This window comes from Bos mutus, chromosome 5 (genome assembly GCF_027580195.1).
Source record: "Bos mutus isolate GX-2022 chromosome 5, NWIPB_WYAK_1.1, whole genome shotgun sequence".
NCBI lineage: Eukaryota > Metazoa > Chordata > Mammalia > Artiodactyla > Bovidae > Bos > Bos mutus.
In genome coordinates this window covers 107275603-107298246 of record NC_091621.1, presented here as the reverse complement: position 1 = coordinate 107298246, position 22644 = coordinate 107275603, and the positions used below count along the sequence as shown (strand labels likewise).

The 22644-nt window shown below is 60.9% G+C and overlaps 2 protein-coding genes across 3 annotated transcripts in view; one reads left to right on the top strand and one right to left on the bottom strand.

Moving 5' to 3' along the window:
* SREBF2 (sterol regulatory element binding transcription factor 2) overlaps positions 1-13894 on the top strand; it is a 58370-nt gene extending 44476 nt beyond the window's left edge. For both annotated transcript variants that reach the window (XM_070371498.1, XM_070371499.1), the window contains exons 12-19: positions 2056-2224; positions 3718-3835; positions 4712-4821; positions 5922-6054; positions 8591-8759; positions 10629-10814; positions 12152-12263; positions 12670-13894. In XM_070371498.1, coding sequence (XP_070227599.1) covers positions 2056-2224; positions 3718-3835; positions 4712-4821; positions 5922-6054; positions 8591-8759; positions 10629-10814; positions 12152-12263; positions 12670-12890 — 1218 coding nt within the window. In that variant the 3' untranslated portion in view covers positions 12891-13894. The remainder of the gene's footprint in view (positions 1-2055; positions 2225-3717; positions 3836-4711; positions 4822-5921; positions 6055-8590; positions 8760-10628; positions 10815-12151; positions 12264-12669) is intronic.
* Positions 13895-16982: 3088 nt separating this feature from the next.
* Positions 16983-22126, bottom strand: SHISA8 (shisa family member 8). The gene is made up of 4 exons (XM_070370084.1): positions 21597-22126; positions 18920-19053; positions 18038-18184; positions 16983-17647 (listed from the first exon to the last, which is right to left on the bottom strand). The coding sequence occupies exons 1-4, from the start codon at positions 22124-22126 to the stop codon at positions 17253-17255; spliced, it is 1206 nt and encodes a 401-aa protein (XP_070226185.1). The 3' UTR covers positions 16983-17252.
* Positions 22127-22644: the final 518 nt, after the last annotated feature.

Sequence of the window (22644 nt, the reverse complement as noted above, 5' to 3'; positions counted from 1 at the left end):
GGAAATCCCAGTGGGGTTTTGATTGTCCTTGTTGCTAAGACGCAGCTGCTCTGTGAGAGGGACTCATCCGTTTGAGGAAGGCATGTGTGTAGCAGCTGAGGATGGGGGAGATGGTCCCCCAGTGAGTGCCCCACCCCCCTGAAAACGTTGAGTGTGCCTGACAAGCAGTGAGCAGTGTTTTCTTACTGCTGTTGCTTTGTTTTTTGGGCCACACCACGCAGCATGTGGGATCTTATGTTTTTGTTTTTCTCTTTTCTTCTGGACTGTACCACGCGTCCTTTTCTTTTGGATTCAGGCAACCGTATCCAGTTCCTCTGAGAGAGCCAGTCTCCTTGGTCCACGTCCTTTGAGTGGCACTTTGGCAGGGCTATTTCTGACCCTGGCATTCAAATCTTCTGAGACCGTCACATTAGATGATGGTGCTCAGAGCCAGTAAAGGTCAGACGCATCAGGCTGGACCAGCAGAGGAAGCAGCCTCCCGGCTTGTGAAGGCAAGGCTGAGTGTGATGGGTGAGGCCCAGCCCAGCAGCCGCTCCTCCTCCAGGCTCCCTGCACTGCGTTCTTCTCTCGCCCCTTCATCCTTCTCTGCTGGTTTCTCATGCAGATTGTGCTGTATCGAGTGGTTTTATGGGTTTTAGAATAAAGATTCGTTGTTGTTCAGTCACTATGTTGTATCCAGCTCTTTGCGACCTCATGGACTGTGCCCGCCAGGCTCCTCTGTCCTCCACTGTCTACCGGAATTTGCTCAAATTCATGTCCATTGAATCAGCAGTGCTATCTAACTATCTCATCCTCTGCTGTTCCTCTTCTTCTTTTGCCCTCAGCCTTTCCCAGCATCAAGGGCTTTTCCTCAGAGAGTCTGCTCTTCACAGCAGGTGGCCACAGTATTGGAGCTTCAGCATCAGTCCTTCCAGTGAATATTTAGGGGTGATTTCCTTTAGGATTGACTGGTTAGATCTCCTTGCAGTCAAAAAAAATGACACAATTTCTGAAAACATGGATGGACATCCTTGTCCCTGCAGGTTTATCCCTGGGCCCTGGAGTAATGTTATCTCGTGGGCAGAAGAGGGACTTGGGAAGCAGGGGCTCGGGCTCACCCAGGGATGGCGGGGGGGGGTCTCTCTCTCTTTTTATTTTAATATTCATTTATGTGCTTGGCTACGTTGGGTCTCAGTTGTGACACACAGGATCTTCATCGCTGCATGCGGACTCTCTAGTTGCAGCGTGCAGGCTCAGTATCTCTGCAGAATATGGGCTCTTAGTTCCCCAAACAAGGATCAAACTTGCATCCACCTTCACTGCAAGGCGGGTTCTTAACCACTGGACCACTGAGGAGGTCACGGGGTTCTCTGGAGGGTGGACAAAGCCCTTGCCAGGCCAGCCTTGAGGGAGGGGCATCACGCAGGCCTGCTCGCATCCGGGATGAGCCTCGGGGTGGCCCTCTCACTCCAGCGCTTTCTAGGCTGACAGCGATGGTAAATGACAGTCGCCGGCCACTTGCTGGATGCCTGTTCTAAACTCTTCACACTCGGAGGTGAAAGAGATGAAAATGAGTCAAAGCAGAACACAGTTTTACCTAAAAATGCTCTCAAAGATACGTAATGAAAATGGCAGATGAGAAAAAGTCTCAGGACCCAGGGGGCCGCCTGGCTGGAATGCAGGGTTGGACAGGGTTGAGGGTGGGCATGCTGTGGGGGGCGGGGGGGCCCGGGAGAGCCTGGCTCAGCTCAGCAGGTTGGACGCCAGCACGGCCAAGAACATGATTCAAGTCCAGTTGGGCAGACCCAGTAGGACAGGATACAGCTGAGTCTCCAAGGGTGCCTTGAGCCCCAACCCCTTCCCTCTGGGGTTTGTCATTGACCTCGGCAGGTTCCCCCGGAGCCATTGCCCTGGTTTCCGTGGGGGTGTTTGCTTCCAGGCGTGGAGGGTCCCAGCCCTCCTGCTGGCCCCCCTTCCCTAGCCTGCCTCCACCCGGTGGCACTTTCTGACGGCCTCCTGCTGGCTGCAGCTGGTGTCCGCCACCCTGGTGTCACGGTGGTCCTTGTCCTTCCACAGAGCTATTTCCTCAGTCGCGCCCAGAGCCTGTGTGGCCCCGAGCGCAGCGCCGTCCCCGACTCGCTGCGCTGGCTCTGCCATCCCCTGGGCCAGAAGTTCTTCATGGAGCGGAGCTGGTCAGTGAAGTCGGCTGCCAAGGAGAGTCTGTACTGTGCCCAGAGGAACCCAGGTGAGAACGCCTTGCCCCCTGGGGGCCCCCTGGTGCTGCCCCCAGACACGTGGAGACACAGGGTGCCTCGGCCGTGAGTTCCTTACACTCAGGAGCTCGTGAGCCTGGTTGCCAGCAAAGCTGGGTTTGTAGCTCGCCGCTGGGCCACTCAGAGCCCATGGTCCTGGCATCAGTCACCCTGCCACACGTCCCCAAGGGTGACTGAGTGCGAGCGGAATCTTGCCCTTGTGCGGGCGCTGTGGAGACTCAGAGGGTGTAGAGGAGCTACGGGCTGGCCCCACTCTCCCACTTCTGCCAGAAAACGGACAGACATAGACGAGCAGTTAGGGAACAACAGGCGACAGACGGTCGTCAAGTGCTCAGGGTGGCGGCAGAGACAGGGCTCCGGGCGTCGGGAGGAGAGGCTGGCTGGCTGTCCCCCGGTGTCTGATGGTGATCTGAGTCGACTCGCCCAGCCTCGCAGCGGGCGGGAGAGGCCAGTCGGGTTGGCCCAGGCTTGAGCAGCCATGGCTTTGAGCTGTCCGCACTTTTACTCTCTCTGAACCAGGAGTGTGGGGAGTCAGACATGGTTGGCAGGTTCAGGAGTGTGTGTCAAGCATTTTGTAGGGAAGGCGGGGTCCACTGTCGTTTCTTCTCAGTATCTGTTGTTCACAGTAAGAATGACGCGCAACCCCAGAGAGGAAGGGCGAAAGCAGAAGCCGTCATCAGTCTCGGATGCGTGGCCAGGCTGCTCTGTCTACAGCGGAGCCTGCCCCTGGCCCTCATGCCTCTGGTGGCTCTGGTTCTAGGCCTTGTCGCCCAGAATATATTCCTAAGTGTCCTGCCTCCCTGTCCTTGTCAAATTGAAGCCCACACGTCTGTGGCATGTGAATGAAGGGAAGGGCCTGGTGACGCCGTATTTGGGGCTTGCCAGTCAGGGGACTTGGTGACAGGCAGCTGTCATTGCCAAGCATTGCCAGGCCTCTTGTTTAATCGCCTCGGCCAGACAACTTCTGGCCACGGGTCTTGTGCGAAGGCTCTTAAGCGGGAGCTGGCTCTTCTCACCCTGTCAGGTAGGAGCCTCGGTGGCCGTCCTCCTGAGCTACGGGAGAAGGGGCGGCCTCTGAGACTTGGGGTGGCTGTCAACCTTCCCGGTTTCTGTTTGCTGACGAGGGTCGTGGCCACCACCTTACTGCTCCCAGCCTTGAATGAAAGGACTGAGGATTATGCTAAGAGACGTAGTACCCGTCACGCGCCGCCCCCCGCCCCCCCCCGCCCCGCCACTGGAGCCAGTCCAGAACTCATGTAGTCTTGGATTGACCACCCTCCCCCCCGCCCACCCCCTACTTCTGACTGTTCAGCAAGCAGTTCTGGGGTGTGGTTGGGGAGGTTTGGCCCCATTCAGAGGGGATATCTGTTCCTTGGGTTCCTCCCCCACACCCTATTTTCTCTGTAGGACAGAGCTTCTAAGTGAGCCCCACTCACCCCTCTCCTGGCTTCCTCCTCTTCTTCAGCCGACCCCATCGCCCAGGTGCACCAGGCCTTCTGTAAGAACCTGCTGGAGCGAGCAGTGGAGTCCTTGGTAAAACCTCAGGCCAAGAAGAAAGCTGCAGACCAGGAAGAGGAGAGCTGGTACGGACCTTGGATATGCCCCCCACCCCTGCCCCCGCCTCAGGCTACCTCCCTGGGTAGCGCAGACGGGCTCTGAGATCCACCTCCCTTAAGGAAACGAGCCCCACTGTGGGGGCTGCAGGGAAATCCAGTGACTCTTTGGTGTTGATGCCTCAGGCCTGGCAGCCCCACGAGAGCCCTCTGTGGGCTCAGAGCTGAGTTCTTTGCCTCTTGCTGCCCCACCAAGTATATTACTTCCCCCTTTTCTCATTTCTACCTATCTCTATATCTATGTCACCTATATACATAGCTATATCACTGAGTGGAGTCAGTTCTTGGAGCAGGTCGGGGATTTGATTTCTTTTGCTTTGCCCTTTGGCAGGGGAAGGGTGGCCTGTGGAATGGAGCGTGGGAAGCTCAGCAGAAGGCAGACGCCTCTGGCCCAGACATCTTGGGAACCCAGACCTGTACCGAGAGGTCAGGCGGTGTCTTATTCTTAGGGAGTCACCAAGCACAGTCTTTCCTTCACAGAGTCAGACCTGAGAGGCAGGCAGGTACCAGCATCGCTCTCGTTCAGGACCCAGGTCCTGACAAGAGTGCACCTGGGCAGAGAGGGGGTCTCCTGCCTGGGGGATCAGAAAACTTCTGGGCAGAGACCACGGTTGAATTGGGTCTTGAAGGGCGAGGGATGAAAGAGAAACCTTGCTTTTCCCACAGAGAGAAGAGTGTCAGGAACAGTGTCGGGGCAGCCTGGGGCGAGCCGGAGTGGTTGGTGGGGGCAGTGCTTGGGGTGTGCCTGGCCCTGTGGGTCTCAGAGCTGGGGGCTTACCAGCCAGGCTGTGAGTGAGGTCCTTGTGTACACTCTGATGTGAGTGGGACCCTTTCTTTTCTTTCCAGTGAATTCTCCAGCGCTCTTGAGTACCTGAAATTACTTAACTCTTTTGTGGACTCTGTGGGGATTGTGACCCCCCCCTTCTCCAGCAGCTCTGTGCTCAAGTCGGCCCTTGGTAAGCACCTTGCGGGCGGCTCCACGGGTCTCAGGTTGCTTGACTCAGTCCTCCACAGCCCTTGTGTCTTGGGGTCCCAGGATTGGTTACGAGTCTGCCACTCAAGAACCTTCTCTGGCTCTGACGTGTGTCTCTGCGGTCCCCACGTCAGCCCCACCCACAGTTCCCCTTACTGGGCTGTGTTTTGGGGGCAGGAAATCATGATGCTGCCAGAAGCGGGATGACGAGTGAGTCAGGGACGCTGGCCGGAGCAGGTCAGGAATGCTCCCAGGTGCTCAGAATGGGCAGCAAGTGGTTCGGGCCCGGGGGCGGGTAGGGGGCCTCACCTTTCAGCACACAGTGGTCCTGGGGCTGCTCTTGGGTTGACGCCCTCTGCCGGAGCGGCCTTTCATCCGGCGTCCCTACTGCTCCGGCACCCGCTGCCTCGGTGGCCACACAACTGCTGACCGAACCGGCTGACCGAACCGGCAGCAGGACACTCTGCTTCTGTCTCTAAACCGTCATCCAGGTGACAACATGAGAGCGGCCGCCTCTCGCGTGGCTGAGGCTGCAGGAGAGGGCATGGAGCTCCCTCTGACGGCTCTCCCCATGGAGGGCAGGATCCCAGAGGAGCAGCCTCCCCATCGTGGCCTCTGACCTCATGGCCTGTCTCATTTCCGAGCTGAGAAAACAACGCGCTCTTAGGCATTTCACATGCAGGTTCACTGAGAAAACTAGGCCTCAGGAAAACACTAGAAAGATTCTACCTGCACCGTTACTACACATATTCTGGAAACACTGTTTTTCACAGCTGTTGGAAGTTTGGGTTGTTTGCAGCTTCTTCCTTAAAGATAACACCACAGTGAACGTCTTTTTTTTCTCTATTTAGGCTCGTTTCTTTGTGATGGATTTTCAAAAATGAGATTCCTAGGTTACTAGGAGTGAACATTTTTAAGGCTGTTAAGGCAAATTGCCAAACATGTTCTGAGATGGGGCTGGTGGGTGTGAGAGGGCGGCCCACAGGCCCCAGCCCGTCGTCGGGAGGGAGAGCGAGAGAGCACAAACAGGAGGGCTCTAGTTTCTGCAGTGCTGGAGCAGCGTTTGGTTCTGTTCGCCTCTAGGCCCAGACGTCATCTGTCGGTGGTGGACGTCCGCCATCACCATGGCCATCAGCTGGCTCCAGGGAGATGACGCTGCTGTGCGCACTCACTTCACCGAAGTGGAGCGGGTCCCCCAGGCCCTGGAAGTGACAGAGTGCGTAGCCCTCCTTGACCTCTTGCCTGCTTCTCTCCAGGGAAGCCCCCGGTGCCAGCAGGTGCCAGGCTCGCTGGGTTAGTAGGGGAGGGGAGCAGGTCTCCATGGCCATCAGCATGAAGGGTCAGGCAGCCTGGGGACTACACGACAGATGGAGAGATGAAGCGAGGGGACAAGGGCGCCACGGAGACTCCAGACGTGGCGAGCCGTGTATGTGTGTGTGTGTGTGAGAGAGAGAGACCCCAGCAGCCGTCAGTGCTACTCCCAGGGCTCCACAGGCTGACAGGCAGGGAGAGCCAGTGGCTCCTTCTACTACAGAAGGTCCTGGTGGAGCCTGGCAGGCCAGCACTGGCTTGTGAGGCCCGGGGATCCTCTCGTGTGCCAGCGCTGAGTCCCATTTCCTCTCGACCAGCCTCCACCCCACCAGCTGAATCACTAGAGAGCTTTTGACATTCCTCTTGGGGACTCATGCCTGCCTCTTGGGGGCGTTTGGCCTGTATTGGCGGGCAGCCTGCCAACACCCTGGCTGCTTCTGACTGGATCTGAGTGTCCCTGACATCTTCTGCAACTTGCGGAAATTGTGAAACCCCCCAAGGCAGGAAGGCCCCGCTGGGTCTTTCCTCAGAGCCAAGGCTGTCACGTTTCCCGCCAAGTGGGCCTTTACCCGGGAGAGCAGGAGGGAGCCGAGGAAAGCAGGTTTAGGCAGCTTCAACACTCCGAATTTCATTTAAGTAACCCCCTATTAAGCTCTGACCAGTGAATGCCCACCCAGGGTGTGTTGTCTCCCAGCTGACACACCCAAGCCGACTGAGGCCCAGCGGGTAAACCGTCTAAAGTGTTCTCACTTGTAAGAACAGGCCCTGGGGTACAGCTAAGACCCCCGCAGGCATTCCTTCCCCCCAAATTCAGCCACCTGGGGGCCCCTTTGCTCTTTAGTTGTGGCGATGCTGTGGGACGCCACCCCACCCCAGCCTCCCCACTCTCTCCCTTATCTGCTCCCTGAAATGAGGCTGTTTCTCCAGAGTTGAGCACCCGGCCTGTGCACCTTAGCGAGTGAGTGCAGATAACAGGGCTGATACGTATGTCCCCACAGGGAGTGGCGAAGTGGTACTGTGGCTTCTGTACAGATGAGGAAACTGAGGCATGGGTTTTTTTTTAACTTTTTGCTCTTCTGCTTTTTTTTAAACTTTTTATCTTGCATTGGAGTATAGCCGATTAACAATGTTACCGCAGTTTCAGGTGAACAGCAGAGGCACTCAGCCACACACAGTCTTGTACCATCCTCCCCCTGAGGCACAGACTGTTTGAATGACTGTCTTGGGTGGCTTCTCGGTGACTGTTGGTGGTGGGCCCACCAATAATCTCTGTGGCCGGGATCTCTGATCCCTTCTCCTTGGTCACATGCCACATTCGGGGGTCTCCTGCACCCCTCCACGATTCCATCATCCACTCAAGCGAGTGCTTAGCTGAGGGCGTACTTGGTGTCAGCCAAATTCTAGTCTCTGGGAGGCCGCGGTGAATGAGACAGCAGGTTACGGCCATAAGCAAATAGACAGCAGCCTGCCCCGCTCAGTTCTCCGTTCTGGGAGCCGTGGCCTCTGCTGGCTCCAGTCTTGGCTCTCAGGAAGCAGGCAGCACATTGCGGGGAGACGTTCCAGGCCAGAGGCAGGTCAGCCTCCAGGAGTTCACACAGAACCTGGTGAGGGCAGGAGGCTCACAAACAACAGCTGGTGTCGGGGGCTCAAAAGACCTGACCCAGGGGGCAGCCAGAGGAGGCTTGCTGGGGGCAGGGCAGGAGAAGGCAGACCGGAGGGCCAGCCAGTGAAACAGGTCTCAGGAACAAGTGGGGAATGGTGAGAAAGGGTATTCCAGGCAAAGGCAGCCACGTCAGCAGAGGCGAGGAGTGAGGAAGGGAGCGGAGATGAGCTCTGGTTGCCTGGAGCCCAGAGTGGGTCAGAGGCTGAGAAGGGCCTCGTTCAGCACCTGCTCTCCTCCCTCCCCTCACTTCCTCCTGCAGCCACACTCCCGCCAGGATGTTCTCACATGTGTCAGACACTCAGGGCCTTTGCATCTGCCACGCCTCTTTCCAGAACCCTCCTCCCTAGAAATCCCCGTGCCCGCTTCCCTCGGGTTCCTTCTGCGTGAGTGTCACCTCTCCCGTGAGGACATCCTTGGCTATCCTTCATAATAAACGCCACCCAATGGCTCTGGGTGACTTTCCTTCATGGCTCTTGCAGCGCCTGGCATTACACAGTCAGTATCTAATGTGTTGATCATCTGACTCCTTCACTAGGACATGAACGCTGTGCACATTTCTGGAGTGAAGAGGATGCTTAGGGCCAGGGAGCCTCCCTCGCTCAGGGCTGGCAATTCCAGTCTGGAGCTGGGACCTAGAACCATTTTGGTGGCCTTTAGTCCTGCAGACCCACTTGTCACAGCGGTGTGAGGGCAGTGGTTGCTGGCTTGGGCTCCCCACCTTCATTCTGCCCAGGTGATGTGCGCTGACCTCTTGCCTCTCACCTCTGTCACCACCCAGGAGCCCCCTGGTGAAGGCCGTCTTCCACACCTGCAGAGCCATGCACGCCTCACTGTCCGGGAAGGCGGACGGGCAGCAGAGTTCCTTCTGCCACTGCGAGAGGGCCAGTGGCCACTTGTGGAGCAGCCTCAACGTTAGTGGGGCCACCTGTGACCCCAACCTTAACCATGTGAGTGGGGGCGTATAGCCCCGGGGGGCGGTGCTCATCTCTGCTGGGAGATAGCACTCTGACCGGTCATGAGCCCACCCGGCCTGTGGGGCTGCGCGAAAGGCAGGCCAGGCAGCAGCCCCTCCCCCAGAGCCTGGCCCGGTGGTCCGGGGGTTTTCCTTTCCGTACTTGGAACCAGCATGTTCCCACCTTGGCCCCAGGTTCTGCGGGCCCTCAGCTCGGTCAGCCCCAGGTGGACCTCGGCTGGCCAGGGCACGCATCTGCTCCGCCCCCGCCCCTTGCGTGCACACCCTGGAGCGGGTGGCTGCGGTGCATTGTAGTTGCATTGCATGTTCTGGCGGTACCCGTGCAATGTTTCCACAGTGCATCACAGAGGCCTGCCCGGCCCTCGAGAGACCCTCCCGTGCCTTGTTAGAGGGACTGTGTCACTGCCGGGGCACGAGGCAGGGCCGTCCGGGGCAGGGGAGGGGAGGCGTGCACACAGCTGAGGGGGACACGTCGTCTGCTCACCAGGAGGAGCCTGGTTCACTCCAGAAAGGGAGGCAGGAGGTGTGTTCTGAGGGTCAGATTCCGAGGCCCTCACTAGGGTTGGTCTGGCACCTCTGGCTGAGGTCATCCCTGGACCCGGACCCTGCAGTGAACCCAGGATAACATGCCAGCCCTACAAGACAAGTGTGCCCGCAGGGCCCAAGGCTCGCTCTAGGTGGTTCCTCTGGTGGGTCCGGTAGTGTTTGTCTTCATGGAGAACCAGAGAAGTTTGAGGAGGAGAGAGAGGCTGCAGGCACCTGTGTAGGAAAATGGGCCTGGAAGAAGGGGCCCCCACAGAGGCTAGCGTCCCTCAGAGGGCAGAATTCAGCCACAGGCTACTACCTCACCTCTCAGAAATGCTACCTTTGGTTGAGGAGAGGGGTCTCATCCACATTCTCCACCAGTGCTGTCAGCAGCCAAAAAACCACTGTGCCTGAGGGTCGGGCAACATACAGGTGCGAGGCAGGGTCGGCAGGGGGATGGGGGGTGTGGGGCAGCACCCTGGAGAAAGGGATGCCAGGCTGGATGAGATGAGGAACAGCCTGGAGGCGTCCATTGGTGCCTGAGGGCGGCACATGACCCACCTTGAGAAGCACTGTCCCTAGCACTAAGGGCCCTCAGGAGCTAGGCAACACCAGCGTGGGCTGAGGCCAGTGCCATTTGTGATTCTCCTTTGTGACACTGCAGCCCTGTGTGGTGCCCATTTTTTGGGTGGGGAAACAGGCTCAGAGGTGAGGTCATGTGTCAGGGCCACAGAGCTATGGACAGAAAACCGTGACAGATCTAGACTGGTGGATCCAAACCCTGGCATTGAGCCGCTCTGCGGGCCTACCTTCTTGGGTTCCTGTCTCCCCCGCCCACCACAGAGGCCACTAGGGCCAGACCTGGGCCCCATCCTTGGAAGCGAGCCTCTGATCCCTGTTCCTCCATCTCCAGGCTCTGATTCCCCTGCAAGGACAGGGCCTCTAGGCCAGCCATGGGCTCCCGGAGGTGGGAGGGGCTCCTGGAGGTGGGAGGGGCCTGCAACTTGCTGTCAGAACCACTAGAGTTTTATTCCTACCCTTCCTAGAGTCTCCTCCATGAGGCGCTGCCCCTCTCTGATCCTTGGCTTCCTCACCCAGTCAATGGAAGAGCAGATTTCCCTACAGGGGCTGTGGGAAGGACTAGATGTCAGGAACTGAAGCTCCCTCCCTGGCGGTTCTCTTGCTCCCTGATTTTCTGGGTCTCCCCTTTAATCCCAGAGCTGCCAGGTGTCCGGTCGGGGAAGACCTGGTGCGTGCAGGGACCCTTGCCCTGGTAACCGGCCAGTCACCTTCTCCTTCCTCATGGCACACCACGCAGGTGGTCCAGCTGCTGACCTGTGACCTGCTCCTGTCGCTGAGGACGGCTCTGTGGCAGAAGCAGGCTGGAGCCAGCCAGGCCCTGGGGGAGACCTACCACGCATCGGGCGCCGAGCTGGCTGGCTTCCAGCGGGACCTGGGCAGCCTGCGCAGGCTGGCACACAGCTTCCGCCTGGCCTACCGCAAGGTAAGGCCCAGCCTGCTGCTGGGGAGGGTGGATCGAGGTGTCAGAACCGAGCCTAGCTCTGGAGTGGGGTCATGGAGTCGCTGACCGGTCAGGCCCTGAGCTGGGTGCCATTCATCCCTTTGTTTGGCTCATGTTGTGTGTGCCCAACCCTGGAACGTGGCAGTGAGCAGTCCACACAGCACAGACAGGCCAGCAGAGATCTCGCCTTACCAGTTAACACGAGGGAGCACTGCTAGGTTTTCATAGTGGGTGTCAGAATCCCCTAGAAATGTGTTGAATGCTTTTTCTGCGCCGTGCTTGAGAACTCTCCACGTAACATCCCCTTGGCAATGAGGGCAGTTGTATAACCCACTTAGTGGACTCAAACTGTTCCTGTGTTTACCTTTATTGCTAATTAAGAGTAATACAACTCAACGTATTTTCCCTGAATTGTTTTCCAAAAATTCAAGTGAGAAGGCCAGTGTTAGGGGTGGGGAAGGGCTGTGTTTGGAAACGTGTGAAAAAGAAGGGCTTGGGGTACGGCTGCCCTCACCCTCAAGTGCTCTGGGACCCTCACGTGGTTGCATTGTAGCCCCTGTGTGCAGCGAGCCAGGACAGACACTGCAGACGAAATACAGTCATGTGAGAACCACCCCCTTCACGGTGGAAAAGAGGAAGTGCGCTCAGGGGGGCGGCCTCCTCACAAAACATCCCCACCTGCCTCTCCCTTGCCCGCCTCCACCCTGGCCTTCCAGGGCAGCACCACCCTCCTCACACCCTGATGTGTTCGGGTGTAAAAGAAACTAGAGACCTAGGGAGACCCCCTTCTCCCCTCCCCCCTCCCGTCAGTGACGCGTATTGACAGAAGGGCTGTAGGTCTTCCTCCTGAGACCTTCTGAACTCTGAAGAGGAGACTCTTTCTGAAGCAACCAAACGACACAGGCCCCGAGCCGCCTGAGCTGTCCCCCTGCCTCTCTCCCGTCCCTGCCTCTCCCCTGTCCTGCTTTCGGGCTGGAGGCAGCCTCCGGCGTTGTGAGGGTCCACCCGCCTACTGTCCTTACAGCCCGGAGCGCACGCCGGTGCTCTCAGTCACTGTCAGCGGAGGTGGCCCTTAGCTTCCCTCTCAGCGTGCTAGCTCGCTCCAGCCCCACCAGCGGGCCTGTGCTCTTCCCCTTTCCTGCCGGGTGTGTGTCCAGGGTCAGAGTGAGGACGGGAGAGGCTGTTTTCAAAGGGTGAGCAGGGCAGGGTGTTTAGAGGAGAAGGGGTGTGGTCAGCGGGCAGATGCGATGCTCTAGGGAGGGATGCCCCCAGGGACACAGACAGGTGAGGACACCGGGCTTGTGTCCCCGGGCTTCCAGGTGTTCCTGCATGAAGCCACCGTGCGCCTGATGGCCGGAGCCAGCCCCACCCGCACCCACCAGCTGCTGGAGCACAGCCTGCGACGGCGCACGGCTCAGAACGCCAAACACGGTGAGCCCCCAGCGCTGGCGCCTGGGCGGGCCCAGGGGAGGGGAAAAACCCAAGGCTTGATTTGGTGGGTGGCCAGGGAGGGTCCGTGAGGCATTGTGGGGCTGGACTGGCCTCGGTCAGGTTGTCATGGGTCCAGCCTCTCCAGAGTGAGAAGGGGATGGTGGGGGGTGTTGTCCCAGCGCAGGATCTGGGGCCCCGCTGATGGGCCGCATCTCAGCCCCATCACAGAATGATAGCCAGAGTAATGTGTGTGGCACTCGGCTGGGTCAGCTCATCTGTCTGTTGAGCTGAACCTCCCTCGCTTGGGGGCGGGGGGCTTAGATACCCAAGTTCTCACCGAGCTGGGGGACAGCACCTGCGTCGTAGCGGGCTCTCAGCGGGTATGTGTGTCTCCTGCTTCCCACAGGAGAGGCGGACGCCTGGCCCGGGCAGCGAGAGCGGGCCACTGCAATCCTCCTGGCCTGCCGCCACCTCCCTCTGTCCTTCCTGTCCTCCCCGGGACAGCGGGCCGTGCTGCTGGCTGAGGCTGCTCGCACCCTGGAGAAGGCGGGCGACCGGCGCTCGTGCAGCGACTGCCAGCAGATGATCGTCAAGCTGGGGGGTGGCACTGCCATCGCCGCCTCCTGACCACGGGCTCTGCCCACATCAGCCGCCGCCTCCCTCCATTGCTCCCCAGCTCCCTCCGTCTCTGAGTCTCCTCTGTCTCAGTCTCTCCCTCCTCCTCTGTCTCCCTCCCTCCTCCTCCCTCTCTCTCTCCCTCCTCCCTCTGTCTGTCTCCCTCCTCCTGTCTGAGTCTCCCTCCTCCCTCTGTCTCCCTCCCTCCTTCTCTGTCTCTGAGTCTGTCCCTCCTCCCTCTGTCTCTGTCCCTCCTCCCTCTGTCTCTCTCCCTCCTCCCTCTGTCTCTCTCCCTCCTTCTCTGTCTCTGAGTCTCTCCCTTCCCTTTGTCTCTCCCTCTTCGTTTTCTCTCAGTCTCTGCCTCCTCCTCTGTCTCTTGTGTCTCTTCCCTGTGGGAGCTGAGGGATGAACCTTGGCTTCGGAGTAGTCACCCACCGAGGCTTCTGGACCATGGCTAGCGGGCCCCTGGGAGCTGCTGCAGAGAGAGGCCCCCAGCCTGGGCCCCAGTGGGCCTGAGCAGGGAAAGACAGGGAGGGCAGGAAATGGGGGTTCCCTGACTTGAAAGTGGCAGGGGGAGCTCCCAGGCTGCCCAGTCCCATCTCCAGCCCTCCCAAGACTCTGAAAATCTCCCCGCTCCCTTTTCCTGCTTGTTTTTTTTTTAATCAGGCTTTCTCTCGGGAGGACATAGGTCTCTGGGCACCATGCGCTCCACCCGTAGCACTGTGCCCAGCACGCCCCCCTTTTATACGAATGTTTTTATATCCGTGTGCTTGGGGTTGCAGTGATGCAAGGCTGAGTTGCTGTGGCATCTTTATTTCTCTCCCCAGGTCCGCGTCCCCTCCCCTGTACCTGACAAAGCGAGTTCATTGTTTTCTCTTCATTACACCGGACAGCCAGGGGAGGAGCGAGCCCAGCCCTGGGGAGGTGGGTGGGAGGCAGGGGGCAGGCTTGGGGATGGGTGAAATCGTGTTGGCATTATTTTTTAATTTTTTAAAAAAATAAATGGTCTTATTTAATTGTCCTGTTCCTTCCCACTCCCCCACCCCCTGGGATGTCAGCCCAGACTCGGGGTAGGCCCCCGGGGGGCTGGGAGAGATAAAGCCACCCACCAGGACTGAGGACCAGGGGCCTTCAGCGTGGGTTCCCCGCTCTCTCGGGCTCCCTCCCACCCCAACTCCTACCTCCACAGTCTATTTTTATCCCTAATTCTTGGCCTGAAAATAAGCCAGGCTGGCAGGGACCAGACCCCACCCCGTCCCCAGACAAGCCGCCTTTTGAGGTGGGCACAGCGTTGCCCACGATGGGCACTAGGATCGAAGCCCCCTTCCTGAGGGGGGCCTGTGAGGGAGTGTGGCCCCGCTTTCCCTACTTTTCTGGATGCCCAGGCTTGGCGTCTACCTGAGGCCATTTCTCCTGGGGCCTGCGGGGAGGCCGAGGGGCTGCCCTCCTCCGTCCCTGTGCCTCTCACCCCCTTGGGCTGGTTGGGGCAGAAAGTGGGCAGGGGCCCCAGTACAGACTGAGGGGACATGCAGCAAGGGCTCCCCTCGTGCTGAGAGCAGGCCTCACCCGTAAGCTTGGGCCTCACCCACTTCTCTTCTGCCCGCACCTTGATGGCCCTGTGCCCTGGGTGAGCCAGCCTTTGTGTCGTGTGTATATACTGTGCCTTTTCTCGTTATGGTTCAGGGTGGGAGGGGGTCGGTTTTTCACTGAAAAGGGGGCTATGCCTGTGGCTTCCTTGATGTGGAATCATTCACTGTGTCCTGGATGTAGGTTACTGAATAAACACAGATTGGTACCACCCGGCGTGAAGTGTGTGGGGTCTATGGCGTGACCAGCCAGGCAGCCGCGTGGCTCGGCCTCAGTGGGTCCAGAACCAGGGGCTACCTATCCCCCTCTGCCGAGAGGTCCCAGAGGCTTCGGGCTGACAGACCTTCCTTGCCCGCCCATGCTCCTGGCCCCGTCCTCCCAGCGCTGGCTGTCTGGCTCACACTTCAGGGCTAGGACAGACCTGGGCAAAAAGGGGTGTTGGTGGTAGTGTTGCTGGGGTCAGAGGTCACCGTATGCAGGACGCAGCTGGCTGCTTAGCAGACAACACCAGTTCTTTGCGATTTGGGGTGCTAAACCCTCCTGGGTTCACCCTTGAACCCAGGTTCACCCGGTTGGGTTTCCCCATCTCCCTGGAGGCAGAGAGCTTCTGAGATGTGGCCCGCAGGTCACATCCGAGTCCAGCTCCTGTGCTTTCCAGCCAGGTCCCCTTGGGCGGGTGGCAGGAGTCGAGGGCGTCCCTTCAGCCTCCACATGTCTGTGTGCAGACAGCCAGCCCCTGCCTGTGACGGCCTGCTGGCCAGTGTGCACCACCCGGCGCATGTGAAGTGCCAGTTTGTGGGGAGGGCCTGTGAAGCTGGGGAGCGGCCCAGGCACAAGCAGTGCAGGGCCGTGTGGGCAGGCGGGTCAGCAAGGCCTGTGGGGATGAGGTCTGGGGGCCAAAGTGCATGGTCCATAACCCGGCCCCCGGCTGAGAAATGGGCCAGGGCCCTTGAGCTGTCTAAGCCACTCCCTTCTCTGAAGGACATACAGCAGGCCACTGCCCCGAGGGCCAGGACAGCCTGTGGGGGTGCGGGGTGGGGGCCGGGGGGCCACTTAGCTGGTCCTTGTCCAGTCACTAGGGCAGCATTTCCAGCGGAGGCCTAGCCCCTGCGATGGAGATCCAGGGCCCTTGGGACTGAATGAGCAAAGAGGTCACACCCACCTCCCAGCCCAGCCTCTCCAGGGCCTGTGTCACCAGGGTGGGTGGCTGTGGGTGGCTGAAGTGTGCCCAGGAACCCGATGCTTTTGTGAGTCTCTACGGGATCCGTGACTCAGCACCCACCCTCCTCCCCCAGCTCCGTACAGCTGCAGGATCGTCTTGGGGGCACCCCACCCCCACCCTGGGTCGAGGGTGTGAAAGCCATCTTCCCTGTGAGCCATGGGGGTCCCCACTGCAGGCATAACCATGGACCCTGGCCTCTGTTCTGACCTGGGGCTTCTGGGCCTTGGTTTTCTCAAGAGAACATAAGAAAGGGCCAGGTGGACCCTCCTACAGGTGAAGAGCTGGAGGGTTTGGGGGCCTCAGGGCAGCCCAGCCAGCAGGAGGAAGGCCGGAGACTGGCTGGGAGCAGGGGCCCCTCTGCCAACACACGCTGCCATTCCACCACCAGACCCACAGTGCCGGCAGAATATGGAAGAGTCCTAAACTGCCTAAACTGCATCAGTTGGGTGACCTTGGCAAGGTACTGAGGTCTCAGGACCTCAGTTTCCTCATCTGTCCAGCCACATGCTCATGGGGCTTTCATGAGGACTAAAAGAAGAAATAGCAAATGGCAGCCATTGTTATCGAAACAGTATACCGTGCCTAAGATATCCAGTGAGGGGCATAACCCAACCCTCAACCTCCCACCAGTGCCTGGCACAGAGGAACTTGATGCATGCAGGGTGTTGGCAGTGCCCTGGGCCACAGCCAGGAAAAGGGAGAACTGGAAGTGCCAAGCCTGAGGGGGGGCAAGCACCCTGGTGGGGGCACTGCCAAGGCTCTGGGTCCAGCAGCCCCATCCCCGTTTCCCCCAGAGCAGCCACTGGGAGCAGGCTCCCCCATCCTGAGTACCAGCTGTCTCCAGGCCCACTGCCCACGCCCATCAGGGGGGTGGCCCCAGGCCAAGCTGGCCAAGTGGCCTGCAGCCCAGGGGCCGGCCCAGGGCCAGACAATGTCAATGAGGATCAGCCAGGCTCAGCGAAGTCAAGCAGGTGACTGGCTGGAGGGGCTCTCCTCCATTCAGGGTCATGGACCCTCCGGGGCCCACCAGCTCTCTCCCCTGTGCCAACTCCAAGATGGCTGCAGCCTAGCTGCCCCCTCTCCCATGGCTCCTCCTGGTGTGGACATTCCGGATGGCATTCAGCCCTGACCACCCTCTCCAGCTACTTCTCCCCAGCTCCCAGAGCACTTGCCCACCAGCTCTCAGTCCTCTGCTCTTGCACATGCTGTGCCCTCTACTGGCACTGCCGTCTGTCCAGTCAATGACCAACACCTCCACCATCAGTGCCTCACAGAGCCAAGCTGGGGCCCCTTTATTCTCAGGGATGGGAGTCACAGAAAAGGGTTTATTTACACAAGGAGCCCCCAGGACAGAACCACTGGCCTTATCCAGTGTGCCATATCCCTACAAGACTCCACGGCTCCTCCTGGTCCAGTCTGGGCAGGCAGAAGGGCTGGACTTCAAGGCTGGCACCCCTCCTTCCGCGGCCTGGGCGCCCCCCGCCCGGTCAGGCCCGTGGCAAGTCCCCCTGGCAGAAGAGGGCTCCCGGCGCTGCAACGCCTCGAGAGAATCGGCAGCTCCTTCTTCACACGGTGACCTCAGCTTTGCTGTTGGTGCTTAGGTGCCGGGTTCCGCGCCCGGCGCTGCCGTAAAGGCCAGGAGCCTGCGGGCTGAAGGCCTCGGGCAGCTTCTCCACGCTAAACTGGCTCCGGGGCGCGTGGCCCGCCCGTCGCGGCGCGGGAGAGGCGTGAACCGCCAGGTGGCCGCGGGCTGCGGGCCGGACGGGGCGGCCGGCGGTCCAGGCCTTGTAGTGGCCCGATGGGGTGGAGCCGGCGGGGGGCGGGTAGCCCGGGGGGGCCCAGGGGCAGGCGTCGAGCAGCTCAGGCAAGTCCTCGGGGGGCCTCCGGGCTCGCGACGGGAGGGTCAGCGGGGCGGGTTCCGTGGCAGGAAAACGCTGGTAGAAGTCCGGAGCCGAGGCCTCTGCGGGGACAGAGAGCCGTGAGTCGGGGGCGGGGCCAGACCTCGGGGGCGGGGTCAGACCTCGGGGGCAGGGGCAGGTCCCGGGGGCGGGGCTTCAGCGCCTCCCGGCGGGTACAGGCTGCAGAGGCGGGGATCTCAGGCCCACCCGGGAAGGGTACAGGCTACGCCCCCCGGCTCTAGATTCGGCTACCCGGCCCCAGACCAGCGGCCTGATCAGAGAAGGGTGCGGGGCGGCCGAGGCGTGGGAGCCGATCGGCGAGGGGGCGATGCGGACGCTGGCTGGAGCGCCGGGAACTTTAGAACTGGGACGCCGAGCCTCACAATCCAAGCGCTTGCACTTCCGGGGGTGCAGTGGGCCCGGAGCTCCCCAGCACAAACCCGGCCTCTCACCTGCGGCCTTGAGCCCAGCTGCCTTGAGGGTGGTGTACTTAGCGAAGTCGGGCTGCAGCGTCACGTTGCCGCCGCCCTGCAGCCGCGGGGCGCGCGGGGGCCCCGCAGTCACCGAACCCAGGGGCACGTTGTTGGGGCGTTTCTTGTCTGGAAGGAGGAGATGAGACTCGGCTCGCTGACCGGAAGACATCCCGCACCTCTTTTGCAGCCCACTCCCGGAGGGCAATTAAAGATAACTTGTGAGATGACTTTGGAACTCATTCCTTCTCTGTCTCCTGACGGCAGAATCTCCAGTACCTCGGACAGGGCCTGGCTCAGAATAAACGTGAATAATAGCAGCCAGCCCTGAGGGGGTGCTCATCTAACGGATGACTTGCCAGCTTGTTCGATTGGAGCCTGGTGCTGGGGCTCAGGATCAGCTTCTCCCAGAGGGGAAGAGAATGTTTGAGGATTGGAACCCATAGTGGGGGGAGGGGAGGTGCTGTCAAGGCTGCATCGCCAGCAGGAGTCCAAGAGGGAGGCACCAGCCTGAAGGAAAAGGCCCACGAGAGGCCACAGACGCAGGCCAGGGCTCTGAGCCAGAGCCTAGAACCAGGCAGACCCAGAGTCTGAACTGGGCATCCCTGAATCTGGAATCTTCACAGAGTCCCAAGGCTGGAGGTTGCAGGACCCTGGAAGGGACCCCTGTCTACCACGAGGAGCTGACTAGTTGCCCACTCCCCCATCACAGAGGCTGACTAGTCCCCTCACAGAGGCGGGCAGCTCACTTCCATCTGAGAAATGGCTCACAGCCTCAGCGCTCCGGTCCCCTGCTCCCAGGCCCTCCTGACAAGGCGGCTCTGTGCTGTGGATCAACAAAGGCCCGGCCACTAGCCGCCTCACCTGTGCTCTTGTGGGGGGAGCCCCGGGAAAGGCCATCACCCATCTGCACCTGGACACAGCTACCCAGAGGTGGGCCCAGAGATGGAGGCAGTGGCTCCTGGGGGCTGGGCTGCTTCAGGAGTTCCGTCAGTGTCCTGTGGGGAAAGAGTGGTGACAGGCAGCCTGTTTCCCTGTCAGCCAGGTTTGGCCCATCAGAGGCAGCGCCCGCCATGACTTCTCATTGTGTGGCCCTGGGCAGCTCTTTCAACCCTTCTGGCCTCCCCTCTCCCCAGTGATTAGCCCCAAATATCTAGTTGCTCCTCCCAGACATGACCTGTAGCCCAAACATGGCCAACTCTCAGAGCAGGTCAGGAAACTAAAGGGGTCACGTGTAACCAGGGCCACCTTATTTTCCAAAGGCTCTCCTCCTCCCCATTCTGGAGTCTACTCCCCAAGACCCTCCATGTTGAGCCCCCTCTCTCAACACAAGCATCTGAGCATCTCTGGCTCCTGGATTTTGTGCCACTCCTTCTCCATCTCCTCTGGGAAAACTCCTACTCATTCTTCAAAGCCCACCAGAATCCTTCCTCTACCAGGAAGCCTTTTTTTTTTTTTACCTGCCTACCTTCCTCCCCTCTTGCCACAGGGGTTTCTGCTGTGTTCCGGGACTTAGCTACCAGCACAAGCAAGGAGGATGGACAGTGTGGGGAAGGAGGAGCCAGGAGATCCCACAGTGCCAGCCCCGCACCAAAGGCTGTGTGACCTTGGGTACCAGGACACCCAGCCCCCACCCAGCTGTGACGGGATCTGACTGAGCCTTCCCCACAGACAGCCAAACCCAGCCTTCAGCCCAGCTGCCTTCAGAGTCCAGAACCCATGATTTTCTCCTCGCTGGGGCCTCAAATGACTGATTCATGCTGAAGCACACTGGAGATGGGACACCTGGGATGGGCGCAGTTTGCTGCAATGTGGCAGGAGCTGAAGGTCTCCTAGCGCCTGCCTGAGCCGATCCATGTGCCCTGCTCACTCCTTGGCTGCTCACCCCCGTGGTCTCATCTCTGAGCACCCACCAGACAGCTCTCCCAAACACCTGAGCGATTTTCATGCCTCTGAGCCTTTGCACAAACTTTCTCCAGAGATGGACTTGGACGCCCCACCAAGCCGTCTGAGAAGCCTTCCCTGACCAGCAAGCTCAACAAAGCAGAGGGTGTGACTCGAGGGGAGGAGGGCAGGGGTTCAGAGCACACCCACACACAGCTCCCCAAATAAGAAATCGGAGTCAGGGCACATGGGAGCCTAAAGGCCAGACAGAAAACAGCACTGGCCCACGGACACAGCACAACAGGGGTGGCCCAGCTCTTCCTGAAGCATCACTAGACCTGCTTCCTGGTCCCCTGAGGATAAAGTGGGTTCCAGGTGAACGTGTCCCTAGGCTGCCGCAGCCACTCCCCTCCACTCATGGGCCCCCAGTTCCTGCTGCCCTGCTCGGATCAAGGACAGGCCCTGTCCTCTCCCCTCATCCAGCTCCAGGAGGCTCCAAGCTCAGGAGGCCCAGGCCTTGCTCCTGAAGCATCCAGCACCCAGGGTGAGAGGCACCAGATCGCACGCAGCACAGCAGCTGAAGCCAGGGTTCCAGTCCTGGCTCTGCCTACAGCTGCCTTAGAGCAGGTGGGCTGGGTGGTCTGGAGAGTGAGGGGTCCCATAGAGTGCCAAGGAAGCCCTCCTGCCCCTGAGGGAAGTCTAGGAGTGGGAAAGCATTAACACCTAGCCCCACACAGGCATGGGGGCCTCTCTCCACGGTCACTTCTAAGTACCAGCCTGTCGCACACTGTGTCAGCAGCCCACACACCCAAGGGAGCCGGGCCTGGATGAGCGAGTGAGGAGGGCCCAGGCCCCAGGACATGGGGGTGACTGGGGGCATGTGAGTGTGTATTGGGGTATGGGGTGTAAGTGAAGGTTTAGGTTTGGGACACCGAATCCCAGAGTCCCTTTCCCAGCTGAGGTAGGGAACCTGGGTCCTGTGACCCCCACTTAACACAAAACTCAGAACTCAGCACCTGTCCAGACCGCAGCCAAAAGGACCCTGTACCGCACCCAATGCGGATCCCCTTCTACCCAGGGGCACTGAGTGGGGTGAGATGGGGAGGTCTTCTAGAAACACTAGGGAAATAAGGTCAGCACTGAGTCACAGCTTTGGGGGTGGAGGGGGGAGTGGGAAGGGAAGCAGGAGGGGAGAGAGCCAAGGGAGCCACAGAAAATGTCCCCTCCCTGGGGACCTGAGATGCCTGTCGCTACATCAGTGCACGCCCCCACCCCAGCGCTAGTTGGGCTCGGGCCCTGGCCCCCTCCCCTAGGCACGGATTTTGTGCCCTCAGTCCGGCGACCTGCCCTCCCTCCAACTCCGGAAGAGGCCGGAGCCGCGGGGGAAGGCGGCTCAGCACCCAGCTCCCGCCGGAAGGTCAAGGGGAGACGGAGCGGTATCGGCTGTCTCCCTCCGTGAAGGGGGTGTGGGGAGAAACAGACCTGGAGATTCAGAAGCGGGGAGGCAAAACCTGGAGGAGGGGGCTGTTGAGAGGACCGGAGGTTCCAGAGGGTCAGAAAGAACGAAGGCTCGCGAGGGGGAGCCCACCCGGCAGGCTGGCCATCCAGGGGGTTGGGAGGGGATCCCGGGCCCCGGCCCCGGGCCGCGCGCGCTCACCTGGTCACGGCGCGCCGCGCGCGCGGGCTGTGCGCCCTCTCCAGGCCCAGGCGCGCCCCGATGCCGGCTAGCACCAGCAGCGCGGCGACGCCGCACACCGCGTAGACGGCCGTGTGGCTGCGTTCGCGGCCCGGGTCCCGGGGCGCGGCGGCGTCGCGGGCGCGCGCGGGCGGCCGGCCAGTCTGCACCCAGGCCGGCGTGTCGTAGTTGGAGCAGCGGCTCTGGTCCAGGCGCCGCGGCCCGTCGTGGCAGCAGAAGCGGTAGCCGCACGTGCCGCAGCAGAAGTTGTAGGCGCCCGAGCTGCAGTTGAAGGGCGGGTCCCACTGACCCATCACGTCGTAGTAGCCGCGGCAGCGGTCGCCCCCGGCTGGGGCTGCTGTGCCGGGAGCCGCCGGCTCCTGCGCCTCGGGGGCCCCCGCGCGGCCCGACGGCGGCCGCGCCAGCAGCAGCGCCAGCCCGAGCCCGAGCCCGAGCCCGAGCCCCGGCGGCCCGCGGCGGCCGCGCAGCCCCCGCGCACCGGCCCGCTCCATCGGGCCCGCGCCTACGGCTACAGCACCCGGCGCATGGCGGCGCGCCGCGGCTCCGTCCCGCCGCGCTCCGGGCCCGCTGGTCCGCGCCCGCTGGGATCGCGCCCGCCTCGCCGCCCTGCCGCTGGCTCCTGGAGGACACCGCCTCTGTCGTCAGCTTCCCGCGAGGACCCCAGACCCTGGGCCGGGGTTCGGTCTGGGCCTCGCGGGGCCGGGTCTCCAGTGGGCGCGTACTCTTCGCAGGCTCACCTCGGACTCGAGCCGGCCAGTTGGCGCCCTGGGACTGCCCCCCACCCCCGGGCCGGGCGGTGGGTCCTCTCCTGCGCGCGGTCCCGGCCCGGCGGGTGTGCGGGTCCCGGTCCTAGCGGGGGCGGCAGGCCGCCGGATTCCGCTGCCTTCCCGCCGCCGGCTCCGCGCTGCCCGCGCTCTGGCTGCGGCTCCGGCTCCGCGCGGGCTCGGGCGGGCGGGGGAGGGAGAGAGCGGGGGAAGGAGGGCAGGCGGGAGGGAGGCAGGGCCGGGGG

Excerpts from the sequence above, each read along its gene's own strand:
- SHISA8 (XM_070370084.1), bottom strand. The coding sequence starts at position 22,126 with ATGGAGCGGGCCGGTGCGCGGGGGCTGCGCGGCCGCCGCGGGCCGCCG. Across the intron at positions 19,054-21,596 it reads GCGCGGCGCGCCGTGACCAG|GACACTGACGGAACTCCTGA; the intron begins GTGAGCGCGCGC and ends CTTTCCCCACAG. Across the intron at positions 18,185-18,919 it reads CTCCCCCCACAAGAGCACAG|ACAAGAAACGCCCCAACAAC; the intron begins GTGAGGCGGCTA and ends TCCTCCTTCCAG.